This window comes from Papio anubis, chromosome 7 (assembly GCF_008728515.1).
Source record: "Papio anubis isolate 15944 chromosome 7, Panubis1.0, whole genome shotgun sequence".
Classification (NCBI taxonomy): domain Eukaryota; kingdom Metazoa; phylum Chordata; class Mammalia; order Primates; family Cercopithecidae; genus Papio; species Papio anubis.
In genome coordinates, this window is record NC_044982.1 from 115,060,463 (window position 1) to 115,079,885 (window position 19,423).

The window sequence follows — 19,423 nt, forward strand, 5'->3', positions numbered from 1 at the left end:
CTGAGTACCTGGGATTATAGGCACATGCCACCACAACTGGCTGATTTTTTTTTTTTTTTTGAGACGGAGTCTCACTCTGTCACCCAGGCTGGAGTGCAGTGGCCGGATCTCGGCTCACAGCAAGCTCCGCCTCGCGAGTTCACGCCATTCTCCCGCCTCAGCCTCCCGAGTAACTGGGACTACAGGCGCCCGCCACCTCACCCGGCTAGTTTTTTGTATTTTTTAGTAGAGACGGGGTTTCACCATGTTAGCCAGGATGGTCTCGATCTCCTGACCTCGTGATCCACCCGTCTCGGCCTCCCAAAGTGCTGGGATTAACTGGCTGATTTTTACACTTTTTGTAGAAACAGGATCTCACCACATTGCCGAGGCTGGTCTCAAATTCCTGGGCTCAAGCAATATGCCCGCCTTAGTGTCCCAAGGTTCTGGGTTTACAGGTGTGAGCCACCATACCCAGCCTTATTATTTTATATTATTTATTTGCAAACATCATCCATTGTAGCATTGTTTGTAATAGCAAAACAACCTAAATATGCAGCAACAAGGAGCTGGCTAAATAAAGCCTGCCATATCCATTTAATGGTCCATTATGCAGGTATCAGGAAGCTCTCTACCTATTGATAGGATAAGAATTCTGGTATGATGCCGTGTGTATATGGTATTATGCTACCTTTGTGAAGCACAGAATGCAAAAGGCAAATATCTGTAATAATATTTGCTTGTAATTGCATAAATAAATTGTGGAAGGATATATAAGAAATTTAAAAAGAGGCGGGGTACGGTGGCTCATGCCTGTAATCCCAGCACTTTTGGGAGGCTGAGGTGGGTGGATCACTTGAGGCCAGAAATTTGAGACTATCCTGGCTAACATAGCAAAACTCTATCTCTCCTAAAAACGCAAAAAATTAGCTGGGTGTAGTAGTGCACACCTATAATCCCAGCTACTCAGGAGGCTGAGGCATGAGAATGGCTTGTACCCAGGAGGCAGACGTTGCAGTGAGCCGAGATTGTGTCACTGCACTCCAGCCTGGGTGACAGAGCAAGACTGTCTCAAAATAAATTTTTAAAAGATAGTTATATAAGGCCGGGCGCAGTGGCTCAAGCCTGTAATCCCAGCACTTTGGGAGGCCGAGACGCATGCATCACAGGTCAGGAGATCGAGACTATCCTGGCTAACACGGTGAAACCCCGCCTCCCTATTAAGAAATACAAAACTAGCCAGGCTGCAGGTGGCGGGCTTCGTAGTCCCAGCTACTCGGGAGGCTGAGGTCAAGAATGGCGCGGATCAACCCCGGGAGGGCGGAGCTTGCAGTGAGCTGAGATCCGGCCACCGCACTCCAGCCTGGCGATAGAGCGAGACCTCGGCCTTGATAGTTATATGGGCATAAGAACTGGGGGCTGAAGTGGGAGTAAGACACTATTAATCACTTTCTATGTTTTTATTTCTGACTATGTGATTGTATTATGTGTGTATACATATATATTTTTTTAAAGTCCTCTTTTTACTTTGAGGTTGTGTATATAGGAATGCAGTACCCAAGGCAGTTAAGAGTCAGTTTTTAGGCCGGGCGCGGTGGCTCACGCCTGTTATCCCAGCACTTTGGGAGACCGAGGCAGGCAGATCATGAGGTCAGGAGTTCAAGACCAGCCTGGCCAATATGATGAAATTCCATCTCTACTAAAAAATACAAAAATTAGCCGGGCATAGTGGTGCGTGCCTGTAGTCCCAGCTACTAGGGAGGCTGAGGCAGGAGAATGGCTTGAACCCTGGAAGCAGAGGTTGTAGTGAGCTGAGATTGTGCCACTACACACCAGCCTGAACAACAGAGCGAGACTTCATCTAAAAAACAAACAATCAATCAAACAAACAAAAACAGAGTCAGCTTTTAATCTTGCCCCTAACTTGCTGTGTGTAGCCTTAGGTAAGTCACATCCTCTTTCTGGGCCTTAGCTTCGTCCTCTGTTTAAAAAAAAGGGGGTTAGACTCCATGCTCTTGCCTGGCTCTAAAACTCTGAGACTCTTAAGTCCTGTCTCTTCCAGGAAGCCTCTCCTGATTGCCTCAACCTACAGCACTCTCTCTCTCCTATGGGTCATGCCATGGCAAAAGCTAGGCCCCTACCCACCACCAGAAGACCTGCTGTCCATGAAGGACTGGCCAGTCCTGGGGCCAGACCCTTGATAGGCTAGGTGCACACAAATCTGAGTGACCAGGCTGGGGAAGAGACCAGACGCCAGGTCCAGGAAGAAACCGAGGATGCTTATTCTGGTGGAGAGGAGCCATACTTGTGAGTGCCAAAGGGGGCAAGTCAAAGGGACACCACTGCATTTCCACCCAGAGAAGCACTTTCTAAGTCAGAGCAGTCCAGAGTTGGGAGCAGCTGCCTCTAGAATGAGTAAGCTTCCTGTCCCTGGAGATGTGTACATGAAAGCTGGACAGCCACGGCTCAGGGATGCTGCAGAGGGAACGCCAGCATTAGATGGGACATAGATACCTTCCAACCCTGAGACACTCTGGTTTGTTACATGTATGGTGGCCCTGGAATCACACCAGCAGAACCTGGGCAACTGGGATCGAGATCTGACTCCTGGCTTCATTTCCCATTCCTTTCCAAGAACCACCTGTGGGGAACAGCGGGGGAAGGCCCACCTATGCTGACTCCAAGAGAAGGCTCACACATTGGGGACAGGGTGCAGGAGGGGAGAGGACATCTGCCACATCCCTTAGGGCTGCTGACCCTATATCTAACCATACATCTGACAACCACAGTTTCTCATGGCTGGAAGGCACCCATATGCCATCTAATGCTGGAATTCCCTCTGCAGCAGCCCTGATCTGTAGCCGTCCGTCTACCCCACATCTAACCCCCACTGAACCTGGCTCATGGACCATCAAGAGCAACTTCGGCATTTAGGAGCCTAGAGTCAGCCAGGTAGCCAGCCAACCCTTCCTTAATGTCTTCCTTTACTTCCTCTCACTGAAATTTCCAGTCCAGCCACTTGCTGTCCCTCACTCAGACACTCTCCCTGCACACACAGGGATAGCAGGACTCACAGCCTGCCTGACCTGCTGGGCCCCACCGCCTCCCCTTCAGACCTCAAACCCATCTCACCAAGTCAACGTCAGTGGGATCCCTGGGAGTGCTGGCAGCCTCTGGGCTGGCTTTCTTGGCTACAGCTGCATCTGTAGAACACAGAGAAGGTCACAGGCAGGTCAAGGAAATGCTGATAAGGGACATCCTGACCTGGGACAGTGATAGACAGGAGGTCCCTGTTGCTTTTCCTGGTTACCCATTTTCTAGGGCATCCCACAGCACTGGACAACTCCCTGGAGGGGCAGCTGGAAGGAGAGCTCTCTCGAATTCGGTGGGCAGGAACCCAGCCAGAAGGGAAAGAGAGGTGGCATTACAGTGCTTGCTTTTGGCTCCAAACTCCAAGTGCACCTCTCTCCATCTCTGAGCCACCAGCAAGGCTAATTGTGAGCAATCATAAAGCCATCATTCCCAGCTCACTGACTCTCTGCATATAGTGAGAGCTCCATGATCTTCCTTATCTGCAGGCTGGTTTTTATTAAATCTAAATCTCTTATGCTTCAGAATAAAATAACCCTTCTCTCTGCCACTGCCCAGTTATAACACCTAAGACAAGCTGTGTAAACTCTGTGGGGTCACTTCCTTAATATGGGTAACACTCACTGCCTAGGTGGAGAAGGCACAGGTCCAGGCCCTCTAAGATTATCCTTTATGATCCATGTCCAGCTCCAGGAGAAGTAAGTAAGCTCTCTGTCACTGGCACATACCCAGGTGCCTTCAGATTCCGTAGCCTCCCTCCCCTTTCCCAGTAAGGGCGTCCTATACCAGCTGCTCAGAGCTCACATTCCAGCTTGGAGATTTAGTCAAAGAGTCCTGGAGACCCTCCTGTGCACTCCCCTCACCCCTTACTTTGAAAGTCCCCTTATTCCAGCTAATACACAGCTGCCACATCTCCCGGATTTGGATTGCAGAGCTGAGCACTGTCTCATTCTCCAGCTATGTGATGTGGCTCTGGCTGCTTGAGATCAGAAACTGGTCTGTGTCTCCTTACCTCTCAAGTGCCCAACGCTAGGCAGGGCGTGCAAAGGTTGTCAGACAGCAGGTCATCCTAGAGACAAGAGGTCTCCTCCACTGAGCCACTGTACGGTTTTGGGTAAGCATCCAATCATCTCCCGGAGGTTTTCTTAGCTCCCTTCTACCCTAACCCCAGGTCCCAATTGACTTCTCTGTTCCGAGACACTGGTGGCTTAAGAGAACCTCCTGAAGTGGTTGGTCCCTCTGGCGCCAAAATGATACTGGGTCTGATTCTCAGCTTTGCAGTTTTTCGTTCCCCATGAGTCATCGCTAGGTCAATCCAGAGTCTTGTAAATTAGTAAAACGTGTCCCCTCTGGGTGGCTGCAGCCCTTTGTCAGGGCCTTATCTCCCCCTTATCCTGTGTCCTGGAACCTAAGACCTTACCAAATCCCAAAGACTGAATAAAAACCCAGTTTCCTTTTCTGTCAAATGGAGACGATCTCTTCTGACTCGCCTTTCCTAGGGTGCAGCAGAGGCACAGGGCGCCCAGGATGGTGGCTTGCGTGCTTACCTGTCCCCTGGGTGATGCAAGAGCTGAGGTCCTGCAGGCGCACCTTGAACTCGTCGAAACCGTCCGTGCGCACAGCGGCTTGCAGGCTCTGGGGTTCCTCCTGGCGCAAGCGGCAGAGCGCCTGGCGCAGGAAACTGTGCATGTCCAGCACCTCCTGGTCCGATGCGTAGCACTTCATCCTCTGCACCAGCGCGCTGCCAGTGCGGATGCGCTGCAGCACAGTGTCCAGGCGGCCCAGCCGACTGGCCATCTCCTTGTAGTCGCGCTGGTACCGTGCGTCCACTGCCTCCAGCAGCTCGCGCTCCTGCGCCTGCAAGTGAGCTACCATCTGGCGCACGCGCGCGCGGATCAGCTCCTCGATCTCGGTGCGCGCGCGGCCCAGCTGGCCGACAGCCGCGTGCATCTGCGCGTGCACCGCGCCAAAGGCACTATCCTGCTCCTGCAGCGCCTGCGTCATGGCATCCAGCTCCTCCTGTCGCTGCTGGATCTCTGCGCTGATGTCGCACTTGAGCTCACTGTGGCCGCTGTCAAGGAGAGCGCACGAGCAGCACAGCGGCTTGGAACAGCCTCGGCAGTAGATGCTGTGGACACACAAGGTTGGCCTGGGTTAGGACTCTCCTGACTTTTTCCTCTTAAAACGTTCGTTATAAAATTCCTTTTCCAAAATTACCAGACTTTGAATCATGGCGTGTTTCTAGGTTTCTGCTTTTCCCAATTCATTGTTTGTGGTTATGGTGATAGTATCCAAACTACCAATAACACGAGTATAAAAAGTTACTACAGTAACAATTTCAACATCCGGGAAACAATACAAAGATATACGAAACGACAATCATCTCTTTCCACCACTTCTGAATTTCCCTTCCTCACTGAGGAAGCACCAGGTAAGCATTGTGGGGTGCACCCTTCCACACCTCTCTCCAGTGAAACCGCTTTACACAAATGCCAGACTGGCAGCTGCTTGCAGGATGGTACAGACTTGACACATGTCAGCCATGCCACTTAACCTTTGCGAGAGCCCCTTGGATGAGAATTATTGTTATGCATATTTCCCAGAGGAAGAAACAGAACATGTTAAATGATTGACCTGGATATCTACAATTTTGGGGGTTGACGTTTGTCAAAAAAAAAAAAGAAAAGAAAAGAAAAAGAAAGAAAAGAAAGAAATCGGCCGGGCGCGGTGGCTCACGCCTGTAATCCCAGCACTTTGGGAGGCCGAGGCGGGCGGATCACCTGAGGTTGGGAGTTCGATACCAGCCTGACCAACATAGAGAAACCCCGTCTCTATTAAAAATACAAAATTAGGCGGGTGTGGTGCCGCATGCCTGTAATCCCAGCTACTTGGGAGGCTGAGGCAGGAGAATTGCTTGAACCTGGGAGACGGAGGTTGCGGTGAGCTGAGATGGTGCCATTGCACTCCAGCCTGGGCAACAAGAGCGAAACTCCGCCTCAAAAAAAAAAAAAAAGAAGAAAAAAAAAAAAAAAAGAAAGAAATCAACTCATATAATTACTTTGTAACTTCCTCCTCTTAACAAACTTTCACTCAGAGCATTCCTCTAGGTGCATAGGCACAGATCAGATGTATTCTCTTTAATAGCTCTGGTATATCCCAGATGGGCTACAATTGATTCAATCACTCGTTTTGCTGGCATTCAGGTAATTTCCTGTTTGTGCATTTTCTTTCTTTTCCTTTCCTTTTTTTCTTTTGGTGCCAATATGGACAACACTTTAGTAATATCCAAGTTATATAGCCTAAACATGGATGCTTTTGTTCCTATGAAATAGATTATAAATATAGGCTTGCTAGATCAAAGTGTTTGTATTTTAATATTTTTATTTGGTTAATTTTTTTTTTTTTTTTTGAGACGGAGTTTCGCTCTTGTTGCCCAAGCTGGAGTGCAATGGCGCCATCTTGGCTCACCACAACCTCCATCTCCCGGGTTCAAGCGATTCTCCTGCCTCAGCCTCCCGAGTAGCTGGGATTACAGGCATGCACCACCACCCCGGCTAATTTTGTATTTTTAGTAGAGACAAGGTTTCTCCATGTTGGTCAGGCTGGTCTGGAACTCCTGACCTCAGGTGATCCATCTGCCTAAGCCTCCCAAAGTGTTGGGATTACAGGCGTGAGCCACCACTCCTAGCCTGGTTAATATATTTTAGCTAGCAGATACTTCCATAGCATTTATTGTGTATCAGACACTATTATAAGTGTTGGCAAATATCAATTCATTCAATCCTCCTGACAATCCAATGGAATAGATAACATTATTATCCCCATTTTAAGGATGAGAAAACTGGTGCAAGAGGCGAAATAATTTGTTCAAGGTCACACGATTAGTAAGTGGTAGAGTCTAGATGCAAACTCTAGTAGGCAGAATAGTGGCCTCTAAAGATGTCCACGTGCAAATTCCTGAGACCTGTGAATATGTCACCTTACTACGGCAAAAGGGTCTTTGCAGGTGTTACTCAATTAAGGACCTCGAGATAAAGAGATCATTCTAGATTATCTGGGTGGGTTCAATGTAATCACATGAATCCTTACAAAGGAAAGGGCAGGGAGGCAGAAGAATGAGAGGAGATGTGATGAATGCAGAGGTGGGAGTGTTGTGATGTTGCTGGCTTTGAAGACAGAAAGGGGGCATGCACCAAGGAATGTGGGCAGCCTCTAGAAGCTGGGAAAGGCAAGAAAACATTCTGCCTGAGAGCCTCCCAAACGAGCAAAGCCTGCTGACACCTTAATATACCTCAGTGAGACCTGTTTCAGACGTCTTACCTCCAGAACCATGAGAGAATACATTTACATTGTTTTAAGCCCCTAAATTTGTGGTAATTTGTTACAGCAGCAAAACAAAATATAAAAACCCGGCCGGGCGCGGTGGCTCAAGCCTGTAATCCCAGGACTTTGGGAGGCCGAGACGGGCGGATCACGAGGTCAGGAGAACGAGACCATCCTGGCTAACACGGTGAAACCCCGTCTCTACTTAAAAAAAAAAATACAAAAAACTAGCCGGGCGAGGTGGCGGGCGCCTGTAGTCCCAGCTACTCCGGAGGCTGAGGCAGGAGAATGGCGTAAACCCGGGAGGCGGAGCTTGCAGTGAGCTGAGATCCGGCCACTGCACTCCAGTCTGGGCGACAGAGTGAGACTCCGTCTCAAAAAAAAAAAAAAGAAAATATAAAAACCCAGGTAGTCCAGCTTAGAGTCCATGTTCTTAACCATTACAAGGCTGCTTCTTCAAATATTACCAGGGAAAATACTGTTACTTCCCCAGAAATATTGCTGTAATTTACCCTCACCGGCAGTGATAAGAATAAGTCTTGGTGGCCTGCGCCAGTAATCCCAGCTACTCGGGAGGCTGAGGTGGGAAAACTGCTTGAACCCAAGAGGCGGAGGTTACAGTGAGCCAAAATAGCACCACTGTACTCCAGTCTGGTCAACAGAGCAAGACTCCATCCAAAAAAAAAAAAAGAGGAATTAGTCAGCCCACCTGAGGCCAGAAGAAAGGGTCTCATCTGGGACCATGTTGAGATCAACTTGTTCTGGAACCAGCAACAGAGAGCCTACTAGCCAGCCAGACTGATACACAGTGCTCATCAATGCTACGCTTAATTAGAAATACTAAGCAATTATGAAAAGAACTAATAACTCTGAAGACGGCAATTTGGCAATACCTATCAGAATTACAAATGCATTTATCCCAGCAATCCTCTTTCTATGGATCTGCTCCACAGCTCTATCTCCACACATAACAAGATGATATCCATACAATTTATTCACTGCAGCACAGTCCACAATAGCAAAGAATTAGAAGCCACCCACGTGTCCATTACAAGGCAATTAGTTACATAAATTATGATCCACCCATACAACGAATACTATGTAGCTGTAAGCCACTGAGGAATCTATATAATGATAAGGAAAATTCTCCATGGAGAAATGAGGTTAATAATAGGAGTACTGGAAGGATTAAATGAGTTAATATATGGATGAAAGTTTGAAAAATGACTGGCATACAATGAGTGTTCAATAAATGCTAACTATTTGTATTATTATGATATATATTTTAAGTTAGAAATCAAGGTGCAGAAATGTGTGTATCAGATACTACCTTTTGTGTAAGAATGGGGAAAAATAAGAATATCTTCATATTTGATTGTATTTGAATAAATAAATCTTAAAAGGACACGCAAATTATTAAAAGTGGCTACGGGATGGGTGGAATGAGGGTAGAGTAAGACATTCACTGTATACCTTTTTAGATTATGCTTGAGCCTTGTGAATGTATGAATGTATTCCTTTTTTTGAAATCAAAAAACAGAATACTAATAAATATGGGCAATTCTATAGAGTATAAGAATAAAGGGAGGAGAATAAGAAACAGTTGTCAGTTTCCCACTTTGGATCTTGGACCCTTGGGGAGAGGGGCTGTGTCTGATGTTGGATCCCTTTCCTTGGAGACAGGGCTCCAAGCCTGTAAGGGCACGCCTCAGGCAGCCTGGCTGGATAGAGAGCAAGACCTTCTGGATGGCCATCGCCTCCGCTGTGTCCTTTTTCTAAGCTTCTTTTGTCCTGAATGGGGTCTCCTTAGGGAGACTGGCCCCTGCTCCCACTCCACATGGAAATGGGTAGCAAGTGTCTGTGAGGTGGCCAGCCTGAATCAGACACTTGGTCTAAAAGCCCCCAGCCCTCTGGTAAGACTGAGGTGCAGACCCTGAATCAAAGGGCTGCCACCCAGGGCCAGGAATGACCTTAGCCAGGCGGTTCCTTTACCTTCATTCAAAGGACACTCACTGAGTACCTACTGTGTGCTTGGCACTTTGGAGGAGGCAGAGGTGAAGTGGGCAACTGCCCAGAAGGGCTCCATGACAAGAACCCAGACTTAACTGTATCTTCAGAAAGGCAAAATAATTATTTATTTGCTTCTGGAATACTCAAAATAATGAGGAAAAACACCACTAACTTAGTAAGAAATTGCTCACCAAAGTGGCTAGATTACATAATAATTAAGAAAGAAAAATAGCATAATTCTATCTTAGCAAAGCAAACGAAAAGAAATATGGGGAAAATTCCATCTTCCCATTCACAGCAGCTATTTAAAAAATTCTACAAAGCCATGGTTGTGTGCCTATAGTCCCAGCTACTAGGGAGGCTGAGGTGAGAGGACTGCTTATACCCAGGAGTTCAAGGCCAGCCTGGGCAACATAGCAAGAACCCCATCTCTAAAAAACTTGTTTTGAATTTTAAAAAGGTACAAAATACCTAGAAAATTACAAAAACCTACTAAGAGATAAAGTCTAAAAAAACAGAAGACTGTATCAAGGTCCCAAAAAGAGAGACTAAATATTATAAAATTATTAATTCTCCTTGAGTTAATAAACAGGTTTAAGGCAATTAAATTATTTTTGAAACTTAACCAAAGTATTCTAAATTTCTTTTTTTTTTTTTTTTTTCTTTTTGAGACTGAGTTCTCACTCTGTTGCCCAGGGCTGGAGTGCAGTGGCAATCTTGGCTCCTCACTGCAACCTCTGTTTCCCCGAAGTCTGCTGGGATTCTGTGCCTCAGCCTCTCAAGTAGCTGGGACTACAGGTGTGAGCCACCATGCCTCGCTAATGGTTTTTTTTTGTATTTTTGTATTTTTGTATTTTTAGTAGAGATGGGGTTTCACCATGTTGGCCAGGCTGGTCTCGAACTCCTGATCTCAGGTGATCCGCCCACCTCGGCCTCCCAAAGTGCCAGGATTACAGGTGTAAGCCACCATGCCTGGCTAGGTTTCTAAATTTCATATGAAGGAACAAACAGATAAAATAGCTAAGAAAAAAAAATTTAATTTTATAGAGACAGAGTCTCAACATTTTGCCCAGGCTGGTCTCAAACTCCTAGGCTCAAGTGATTCTTCCACCTTGGCCCCCAGAGTGCTGGGATTTCAGGTCTAAGCCACTATGACCAGCTGCTAAGAAATGTTTGAGGAATCAGTGTAAGGAAGGGATAACACATTACAGAAATGCCATTATTAAGAGAATATGGTACTAGTTCAAGAGTCAAGAGAAGGATCAGTAGAACAGACCTGATAGGCCTGATGTAGTCCCTGGCATATAGAAATGTAATATTTTATATAATGAAGAAAGCAACCCATCTTTTTCTCTTGTTTTTTGAGACAGAGTCTCACTGTGTCGCCCAGGCTGGAGTGCAGTGGCGCGATCTCAGCTCATTGTAACTTCCACCTCCCAGGTTCAAGCGATTCTCCTGCCTCAGTCTCCTAAGCAGCCAGGACTACAGGTGTGCACCACCACACCTGGCTAATTTTTTTGTATTTTTAGTAGAGACAGGGTTTCACCATGCTGGCCAGGCTGGTCTTGAACTCCTGACCTCAGGTATCTGCCAGCCCCTGCCTCCCAAAGTTCTGGGATCACAGACATAAGCCACCACGCCCAGCCAGCAGCCCAAACGGATGGACATTAAAGGGGTTTTCAACAATTGGAATCAGAGAAATTAGCTAGGGAGGAGGGTAGGGGGCAGGAATGAAATTAGAGCTTTGCTTCTTGTTTCATGTTCAGATACGCTTCCAATGAATCACAAAGTTAAATGTGTAAAATTACATCTCGAAGGAGAAAACATAGTGGACTATTTACTCTCGCCATAGTAAAGACACTATAATTACTGAAAAAACGAAAGAAACCACACAATCAGTAGATGCCACTGCCTTAAAAATTCAAAACTAGGCCGGGCGTGGTGGCTCACACCTGTAATCCCAGCACTTTGGGAGGCCGAGGCAGGTGGATTACGAGGTTAGGAGATCGAGACCATCCTGGCTAACATGGTGAAATCCCGTCTCTACTAAAAATACAAAAAAATTAGCCGGATGTGGTGGCAGGTGCCTGTAGTCCCAGCTACTCAGGAGGCTGAGGCAGAAGAATGGCGTGAACCCGGGAGGCGGAGCTTGCAGTGAGCCGAGATGGCACCACTACACTCCAGCCTAGGCGACAGAGCAAGACTCCATCTCAAAAAAAAAAAAAAAAAAAAATCAAAACTATATATTTTTGAAAGATATTCATGACTATTTATAAGAAAAGCAAGTTATACAACAGTAAGTGTTGTTCATTTTGTTTTAGATGATCACAGAGATAGCAAAAAGGAAAGGAAAAGGTCTAGAGTGATAGTAGTTTCCTCTTTTACTCTCGTCCCTCCTTTTCACCTATTTAGATTTTCCAAAAGTTTCTATAATCAATTCTAAGTAAAGGAGTTTGGACTTTAAATAGGAAGCAATGGGGAACACTCAAAGAACCTCCCATCTAGGTATTACAACAAAGCTCTTTCTCTTCTCTGGGATGTATTGTTTCATTTACCCCTTTATGACTCTTCAGTGCAATGACTCCACACTGTTAATTTTTTTTTCAGAGACAGGGTCTTGCTATGTTGCCCAGGCTGGACTTGAATTCCTGGGCTCATGCGATCCTCTCACCTCAGCCTCCTGAGTAGTGTATTTCATTTCATTTTATTTATTTATTTTTTAATTTATTTTTATTCATTTATTTTTTGAGACCGAATCTCGCTCTGTTACCAGGCTGGGGTGCAGTGGCGAGATCTCGGCTCATTGCAACCTCTGCCTCCTGGGTTCAAGCGATTCTCCTGCCTCAGCCTCCCAAGTAGCTGGGACTACAGGTGTGCACCATCACACTCAGCTAATTTTTGTATTTTTAGTAGAGACAGGGTTTCACCAGGTGGGCCAGGATGGTCCCAATCTCTTGACCTCATAATCCGCCCACCTCGGCCTCCCAAAGTGTTAGGATTACAGGCATGAGCCACTATGCCTGGCTGAGTAGTGTATTTTAATAGAAGCCTCAACATGTTTCCTGGGTTTTCAGTCTCCCCATCCTAAAGCTGTCCATGTCTAAACTGCCATGCCAAGAGTGGTATGTGTTAGCTCCTGCAATTTCTAGCTACAAGGCCTTGAGCAAATTACCTTTTCTCTCTAAGTCTTAATTTCCCCACCTGTAGAATGGGAGTAATAATGCTTCCCTCATAGACTGTTACAAGCACAAAGATAGGCTGGTGTATGTGAACGGCTCAGCACAGTGCTATGTAGTCACTGGACATTCTGGAGCCATAAAAGAAGAGGGGGTATTACACATGGCATGGGACATCCCTGCTGTTGGGTGAACCTATCAATATCAGATCTGGGGTGTCCCCTCCCCAGTACAGATAGGCCACTATAGCCACACCTCTTGGTTGGGCCAGGGGAGCATGCTATTTCTGCTGTTCTAGGGAACTGGTAGCTCTAAAATGCAAGAAGCAAAAATGTTATGAAACAGGACCAGTGAAGGAGAGCTGGTACCACCTGGCTTACCTGAATGGTGACCAAAAACTCTCCTCTACCTGTCCCACTTCCATGCAGCAACTTGCCACTTTCACTTTGGTAGAGTGGTAAAAGAGCAGCTCTTTTGGAAATTCAAGTAACTACAGTTAAAAGAATCCATCGATCATTTATACAGTAGTATGAACGCATTTCACCAGATCAGTTTCCTGCTATCTCACCACTGAAAAAACAAGATTTCTGAAACCAGGAGAGGAGATGGGTAATTCTAGAGCCTGGGGTATTTGAAGAGAGTGAATGCATTATTCCTATTGACCTCCCCTCCAGTGATTTATTGGTTGAGAAGCGGTGTTGGAGAGGGGAAAGCCTGAGGTCTTAGAGAAGAAGACACCAGACAAGAAAAGCAGCAAGGAAAGCGGTGAAAGGAAGCACTGTTTCACACTTCTGTCTTATGCTGGTGCCACACCCAGGAATGGGGAAGGGAATATTTGTGCTTTTTCTTCTCCACTCTTTTCTACACAGGTACCTGCTCCCAAGGCATATGGCTGGTGTATCCGTGGTGGGCAGTGTTCCTCGGGATCATGTCACTCATTCAATAGGCGGCGGGTACACTGCCACATGGGTTCCCTGTTTCTCCTGCCATCTTTATGGTGGGGAATGGCACAACCATTCAACAGCCACTCCTGGATGCCTCCCTGTCCTCTACGGCTTCAATGATTTTTTTTTTTTTTTTTTTCTTTTGAGACAGAGTCTCACTCTGCCACCCAGGCTAGAGTGCAGTGGCATGATCTTGGCTCACTGCAACGTCTGCCTTCCAGGTTCAAGCAATTCTCCTGCCTCAGCCTCCCAAGTAGCTGGGACTACAGGCGTCTGCTGCCACACCCGGCTAATTTTTGTATTTTTAGTAGAGACGGAGTTTCACCATATTCGTCAGGCTGGTCTCGAACTCCTGACCTTGTGATCCGCCCACTTCGGACTCCCAAAGTGCTGGGATTACAGGCGTGAGCACCTGGCCCCATAATTTTTTATTAAGTCTTCTTGATCCTGTCTTCATTGACTTAAAAAACTTACAACTGAGCGCGATGGCTCACGCCTGTAATCCCAACACTTTGGGAGGCTGAGGCGGGCGGATCACCTGAGGTCAGGAGTCTGAGACCAGCCTGGCCAACATGGTGAAACCCCATCTCTACTAAAAACACAAAAATTAGCTGAGTGTGGTGGCGGGCGCCTGTAATCCCAGCTACTCGGGAGGCTGAGGTAAGAGAATCACTTGAACTCGGAAGGCGGAGGTTGCAGTGAGCTGAGATTATGCCACTGCACTCCTGCCTGGGAGACAGAGTGAGACTCCATCTCAAAAAAAAACCAAAAAACTTACTGAATACCATCTAGGTCTAGGCATGGGGCAAGGGTATAAAGATGATTAAGGCAGAATGCTGACTCCTAAACCTGTCCCAGCAGTTCCCACTGCTACTGCCTCTGTTCTTGCCTCGATTATTGCTTATCTCCTTGAGCACGATGTCCTAAGAGGCCTCCCTGCCTCTGGTCTCTCCAGCTCTAATCAGCTCTCCCCAGTGCCACCAGCATGGTATTTCTAAAATATGCTTATCCTCATATGCTGAGGTAATGGCCAGTATGCCCGTCATAAGTACAATCCAAATAGTGTCAGCGGTGAGAAATTTTTTAAGCATCATATGTGTTATACGTTATTAAAGGAGATTCAAATTTTGGAACAAAGTACATCATTGGGGGAAATTCATTGACTTTCATAACAATACACTATAATTATATAGTATTGAATATTGGTGAACATTAACCAATATTCAATTTGGATTTACATGCTGGTAAATGTTGCAAGAAATAAGACAAAGTTTATCACATAAATACTGATTATCAAGCTATTTTATTTAAATCTGATCTATTTTCAGTACATGAAATGTCAAGAGATGGAAATACCTAAAATAATCATTAATTAAAGCCATGTATAAGAAAAAAGATAATTTGATGAGTAAGATAAAAATAACATAGCAATATATGAGTTAATAAACATATCGTGAGAACGGACAGCTCTTCTATTCAGTCATGCCAATTTTGACACACCTCACCAACTCTTACAGCTTTGGCAGAAGATAACCAAATTGCAAAATATGCCACAGCAGGAATTTGTTACAAAATTCAAAGAGTAGAGTTAATCATTAAATATTAATATAATCTGGTGACACAGAAAACAAGCAGTAACTCCTTATGTGACATAAATAATTCTGATATTCTCAAGCACTTTTATAAAAATATGTATCAAGTGAATGTATATGGTGGTTCTAATCTTGGTTACTCATTCAATAGTCATTAAGTAAATAATTTCCCCCCCCAAATGGTAGTAGTACTGTTATATTACTAAACTGAACAAACCTAAAGTTAATAAATTACAAATTGCAATACTATTGGTAATAGAGCAAGAAAAAGAAAATGAGAAGGAAGAAAAGGAAGACGGAGGAGAAGCAATTTAAGCAATTGAAATAAAGAGCATTTTTAGATTGAAGGAGCATGCTAAGTTCCAGAATAATTTGATACAAAATGTTCAACACCAAGACAGCTTGGTTAAATTAATAAATTTCAAGAATAAAAAATATTTTTAGGCATCAAGACAGAAAAAGCGGCCGGGCGCGGTGGCTCAAGCCTGTAATCCCAGCACTTTGGGAGGCCGAGATGAGCGGATCACGAGGTCAGGAGATAGAGACCATCCTGGCAAACACGGTGAAACCCCGTCTCTACTAAAAAATACAAAAAAAAAAGAAAGACAGAAAAAGCAAGTCAGTTTGGCCCCAGAGCTGTCATAATGAACAGTTGATGCTGGAAGACAATGCAGCAGCGTCTGCAAAATTTTGAAAGTGATTGTGACCAAGAATATGATACCCAGCCAAGATATTATTCAAGTATCAGAGTAACCCAGAGACATTCTCAACACCAAGAGACTCAAGGAATTCAGAACAAAGAAGTTCTTCTTGAAAAAAAAAAAAAAATTGCTTATTGATAACATCTATCCAATTAAGAGCTCAATGAAAATACATAACTTGGGAAAAGTGATGTTAAAATAAAAAGTACCAGTGGTGAACCTTATAGTCCTATTGACATGGAACCAAAACTAGAAGGATGGAAGCCAACCATCTTGATCTTTCATTGCAGAGACTCAGTTACTACCATGTAAAATAGAAGCGTTTCATTAAAAACAAACGATATGAGGCTGGGCATGGTGGCTCCTGCCTGTAATCCCAGAACTTTGGGAGGCTGAGGTGGGTGGATCACCTGAAATCAGGAGTTCCAGACCAGTCTGGCCAACATGGCAAAACCCCGTCTCTACTAAAAATACAAAAAAATGGCTGGGCACAGTGGTTCACGCCTGTAATCTCAGCACTTTGGGACGCAGAGGTGGGTGGATCACGAGGTCAGGAGTTCAAGACCAGCCTGGCCAAGATGGAGAAACCCCATCTCTACTAAAAATACAAAATTAGCCAGGAGTGGTGGCAGGAGCCTGTAATCCCAGCTACTTGGGAGGCTGAGGCAGGAGAATTGCTTGAACCCAGGAGGCAGAGGTTGCAGCAAGCCGACATCGCGCCACTGCACTCCAGCCTGGGCAATGGAGTGAGACTCTGTCTCAAAAAAAAAACAAAAACAAAAACAAAACAAAAACCCAAAAACTCCAAAACAGTTAGCTGGGCTTATTGGTGCACGCCTGTAATTCCAGCTACTCGAGAGGCTGAGGCAGGAGAATCGCTTGAACCCGGGAGGCCGACGTTGCCCTGAGCCGCAATCATGCCACTGCACTCCAGCCTGGGCGACAGAGTGAGACTCTGTTTCAAAAAACAAAACAAAACAAAAAAACAGTATGACTGCAACCTCTTAATGTCTTGCGGTTTTTTTCCTTAATCTTAGAGGGATCTTTTAGGAAAATATTTTAAGATGAAGAATTATTTCTTTGAAGTTCAGCAAGTCTAATTTTACTTTAGTTTCTTTATCTTCTGTAAAAGTCAGGGAAAATTAAGTTCAACATTGCTTAAATTGCATGCTTACTTAAGATACACTCTAAATTCTTAAGAAACAACTGTTAGAATTCTTTTTGCAACTCAGTGCAGTCGTTAGCTTTGGGCTGCCTGAACGTAGAGTCCAGCAGGAGTAGGAAAGGGGCACCCATTCTGCAATCAGGAAATCCTGCATCCTGTTCTGGCCCTGGCTCCCGCAAGCTCTTCCTTTTGGGAAGCTCCTGTTAACTCTCTGGCCTCTCACCTTGTTTGTACAAAGGGAACAGCTCTCTCTTCCTAATAATCTTACAGGAGGGTGTGGGAATTATAAGAATAGCACAGGAAAAACATCTCAAATGGCAGGATAGTGCTCTACTTTGTTAACAGGAAAGGCTGAATGCAGCCCAAACAGCCCGTTTCCTAACCTGGTTGGAAAAGGATGGCTTTCTATTGAAGAGAGTTTACCCAGATACCAAGAGGTGAGGGTGTTTTACTTGAGGCTGGCTTCAAACCTGTCCCCTGCACTTCAGTTTCTGTTCCACTGCCTTCCATACACCTGGAGTGTTTTTTATCTTCTTTGCTTTCATTTACAGTGGCTACTGGACATTTTTTCTAAGATGTATTGAAGGCACATTCTTCTTTCTTCTTGTACCAATATGAAACTGGACTTTGCCTTTAGGTAGCCACACATTCCTGTTCTCAGTCCATGAGCTTTGGGGGAGCATATGACTCAGGCTTAAGCTAATCTGAGAACCCCCCTAGCCTTAGCCACCCTTGCAGGGAGAGGAACCTGACACAATCAAAGACACACTGAGATTTAGCTTGGAATGCTGGGAGAGAGTCACACTCTCTTCCCCTTGAATCTGGGGCTGAGGGCGTAACCTCTGGAGCTGTCGCAAACATCTGGCACCCATGAGGAGTTAACCCTTCTGTGAATGGACCAGTCTTGGAAGAAAGCCAGGTCACAAGACATACAGAGAAAGTACCTCCTGGTGACACAATCTGAATATCTAATCAGTCAGGTCAGAGGCCAGCTTGACCCCGATTCACTTACATCAGCCATCAATCCAGCTTTTGCTTAACCTACTAACTAAAAAAAGTCACTAATTTATAGTTTGTTTTAGATGCAACTTATAGAGACAAATAAACCTCTTCAAGGTGTAGCTGAAACGCTAAAATATCAAGGTTTCCCTGACCCTCCCACATAAACACAAGTTTTCCCTTCTTAAAACTGCCACAGCACTTGATCTGAACGTGTCTTCTGGGACCTCTGGGTTCTTGCCATCAAGTACAAGGTTGCACACACATGCAACTTATCCATAGGCTGAAACTCTCCACAAATTCAAGCTTCAAAGGCAGGCATTCTTTTTCATCTGGCAATAGCTATCATAATACCAGTCATGAAATAGATGCTTAATAAGTGATTGCTCAATGGCTGTCTGGCTGGCTGGCCGTGGTTCCATTAATAGTTAGTTTTTAATTGTATCAGTTAGCAATCAATGAGAAAAGCTTGTTAATTTCTTTTTTTTTTTTTTGGAGACAAGCCCTCGCTCTCTTGCCCAGACTGGAGTGTGGAGTGCAATGGCATGATTATGGCTTACTGCAGTCTCAACGTCTCAGGCTCAAGTGATCCTCACACCTCAGTCTCCCTAGTAGCTGGGACTACAGGCGTGCACCACTATGCCAAAAGCTTGTTAATTTCAAGTCTTGTTAAAAATCGTTCTTGGCCGGGCGCGGTGGCTCACGCCTGTAATCCCAGCACTTTGGGAGGCCGAGGCGGGTGGATCACAAGGTCAGGAGATCGAGACCATGGTGAAACCCCGTCTCTACTAAAAATAGAAAAAATTAGCCGGGCGCAGTGGCGGGCGCCTGTAGTCCCAGCTACTCGGGAGGCTGAGGCAGGAGAATGGCGTGAACCCGGGAGGCGGAGCTTGCAGTGAGCCGAGTTTGCGCCACTGCACTCCAGCCTGGGCGACAGAGCAAGACTCCGTCTCAAAAAAATAAAATAAAATAAAATAAAAATCGTTCTAAAGGTTGGGCACAGTGGTTCATGCCTGTAATCCCAGCAGGTGGATTTGAGAGGCCCAGGCAGGTGGATTGCCTGAGCTCAGTAGTTTGAGACCAGCCTAGGGAACATAGTGAAATCCCATCTCTACAAAAAAAAAAAAGAAAGAAAATTAGCTGGGCCTAGTGGTGCATGTCTGTAGTCCCAGCTATTACACTTGGGGGTCTGAGGTGGGAGGAAAACTAGGGCCTGGGAGGTCAAGGCTTCAGTAAGTTGTAATCGCACCACTGCACTCCAGCCTGGATGACAGAGCGAGCCCCTGTCTCAAAAAAACAAAACGAAAAAACCCCAAATTGTTCTAAAATGTCCCAGGCCTCCATCCCTGAATAGCAAAGCCCACTCCCACAGCTGCGGAAAGGAGCGCCAGCCCTAATCCTGATCTTGGCTTGGGCATGGTGGCTCAAGCCTGTAATTCCAGCA

General features: G+C 45.6%; 1 protein-coding gene across 21 annotated transcripts in view; it reads right to left on the reverse strand.

Moving 5' to 3' along the window:
* Positions 1–19,423, reverse strand: part of PML (promyelocytic leukemia) — a 54,443-nt gene that overhangs the window by 19,302 nt on the left and 15,718 nt on the right. For 20 of the 21 annotated variants that reach the window (XM_021940701.2, XM_003901175.5, XM_009210578.3 and 17 more), the window contains exons 3-4: positions 4,617–5,197; positions 3,112–3,182 (exon numbers count right to left, since the gene is read on the reverse strand). In XM_021940701.2, coding sequence (XP_021796393.2) covers positions 3,112–3,182; positions 4,617–5,197 — 652 coding nt within the window. Of the gene's footprint in view, positions 1–1,722; positions 2,455–3,111; positions 3,183–4,616; positions 5,198–19,423 lie in introns of those variants that run through there. The other variant, XM_009210588.4, reaches the window with a different exon arrangement.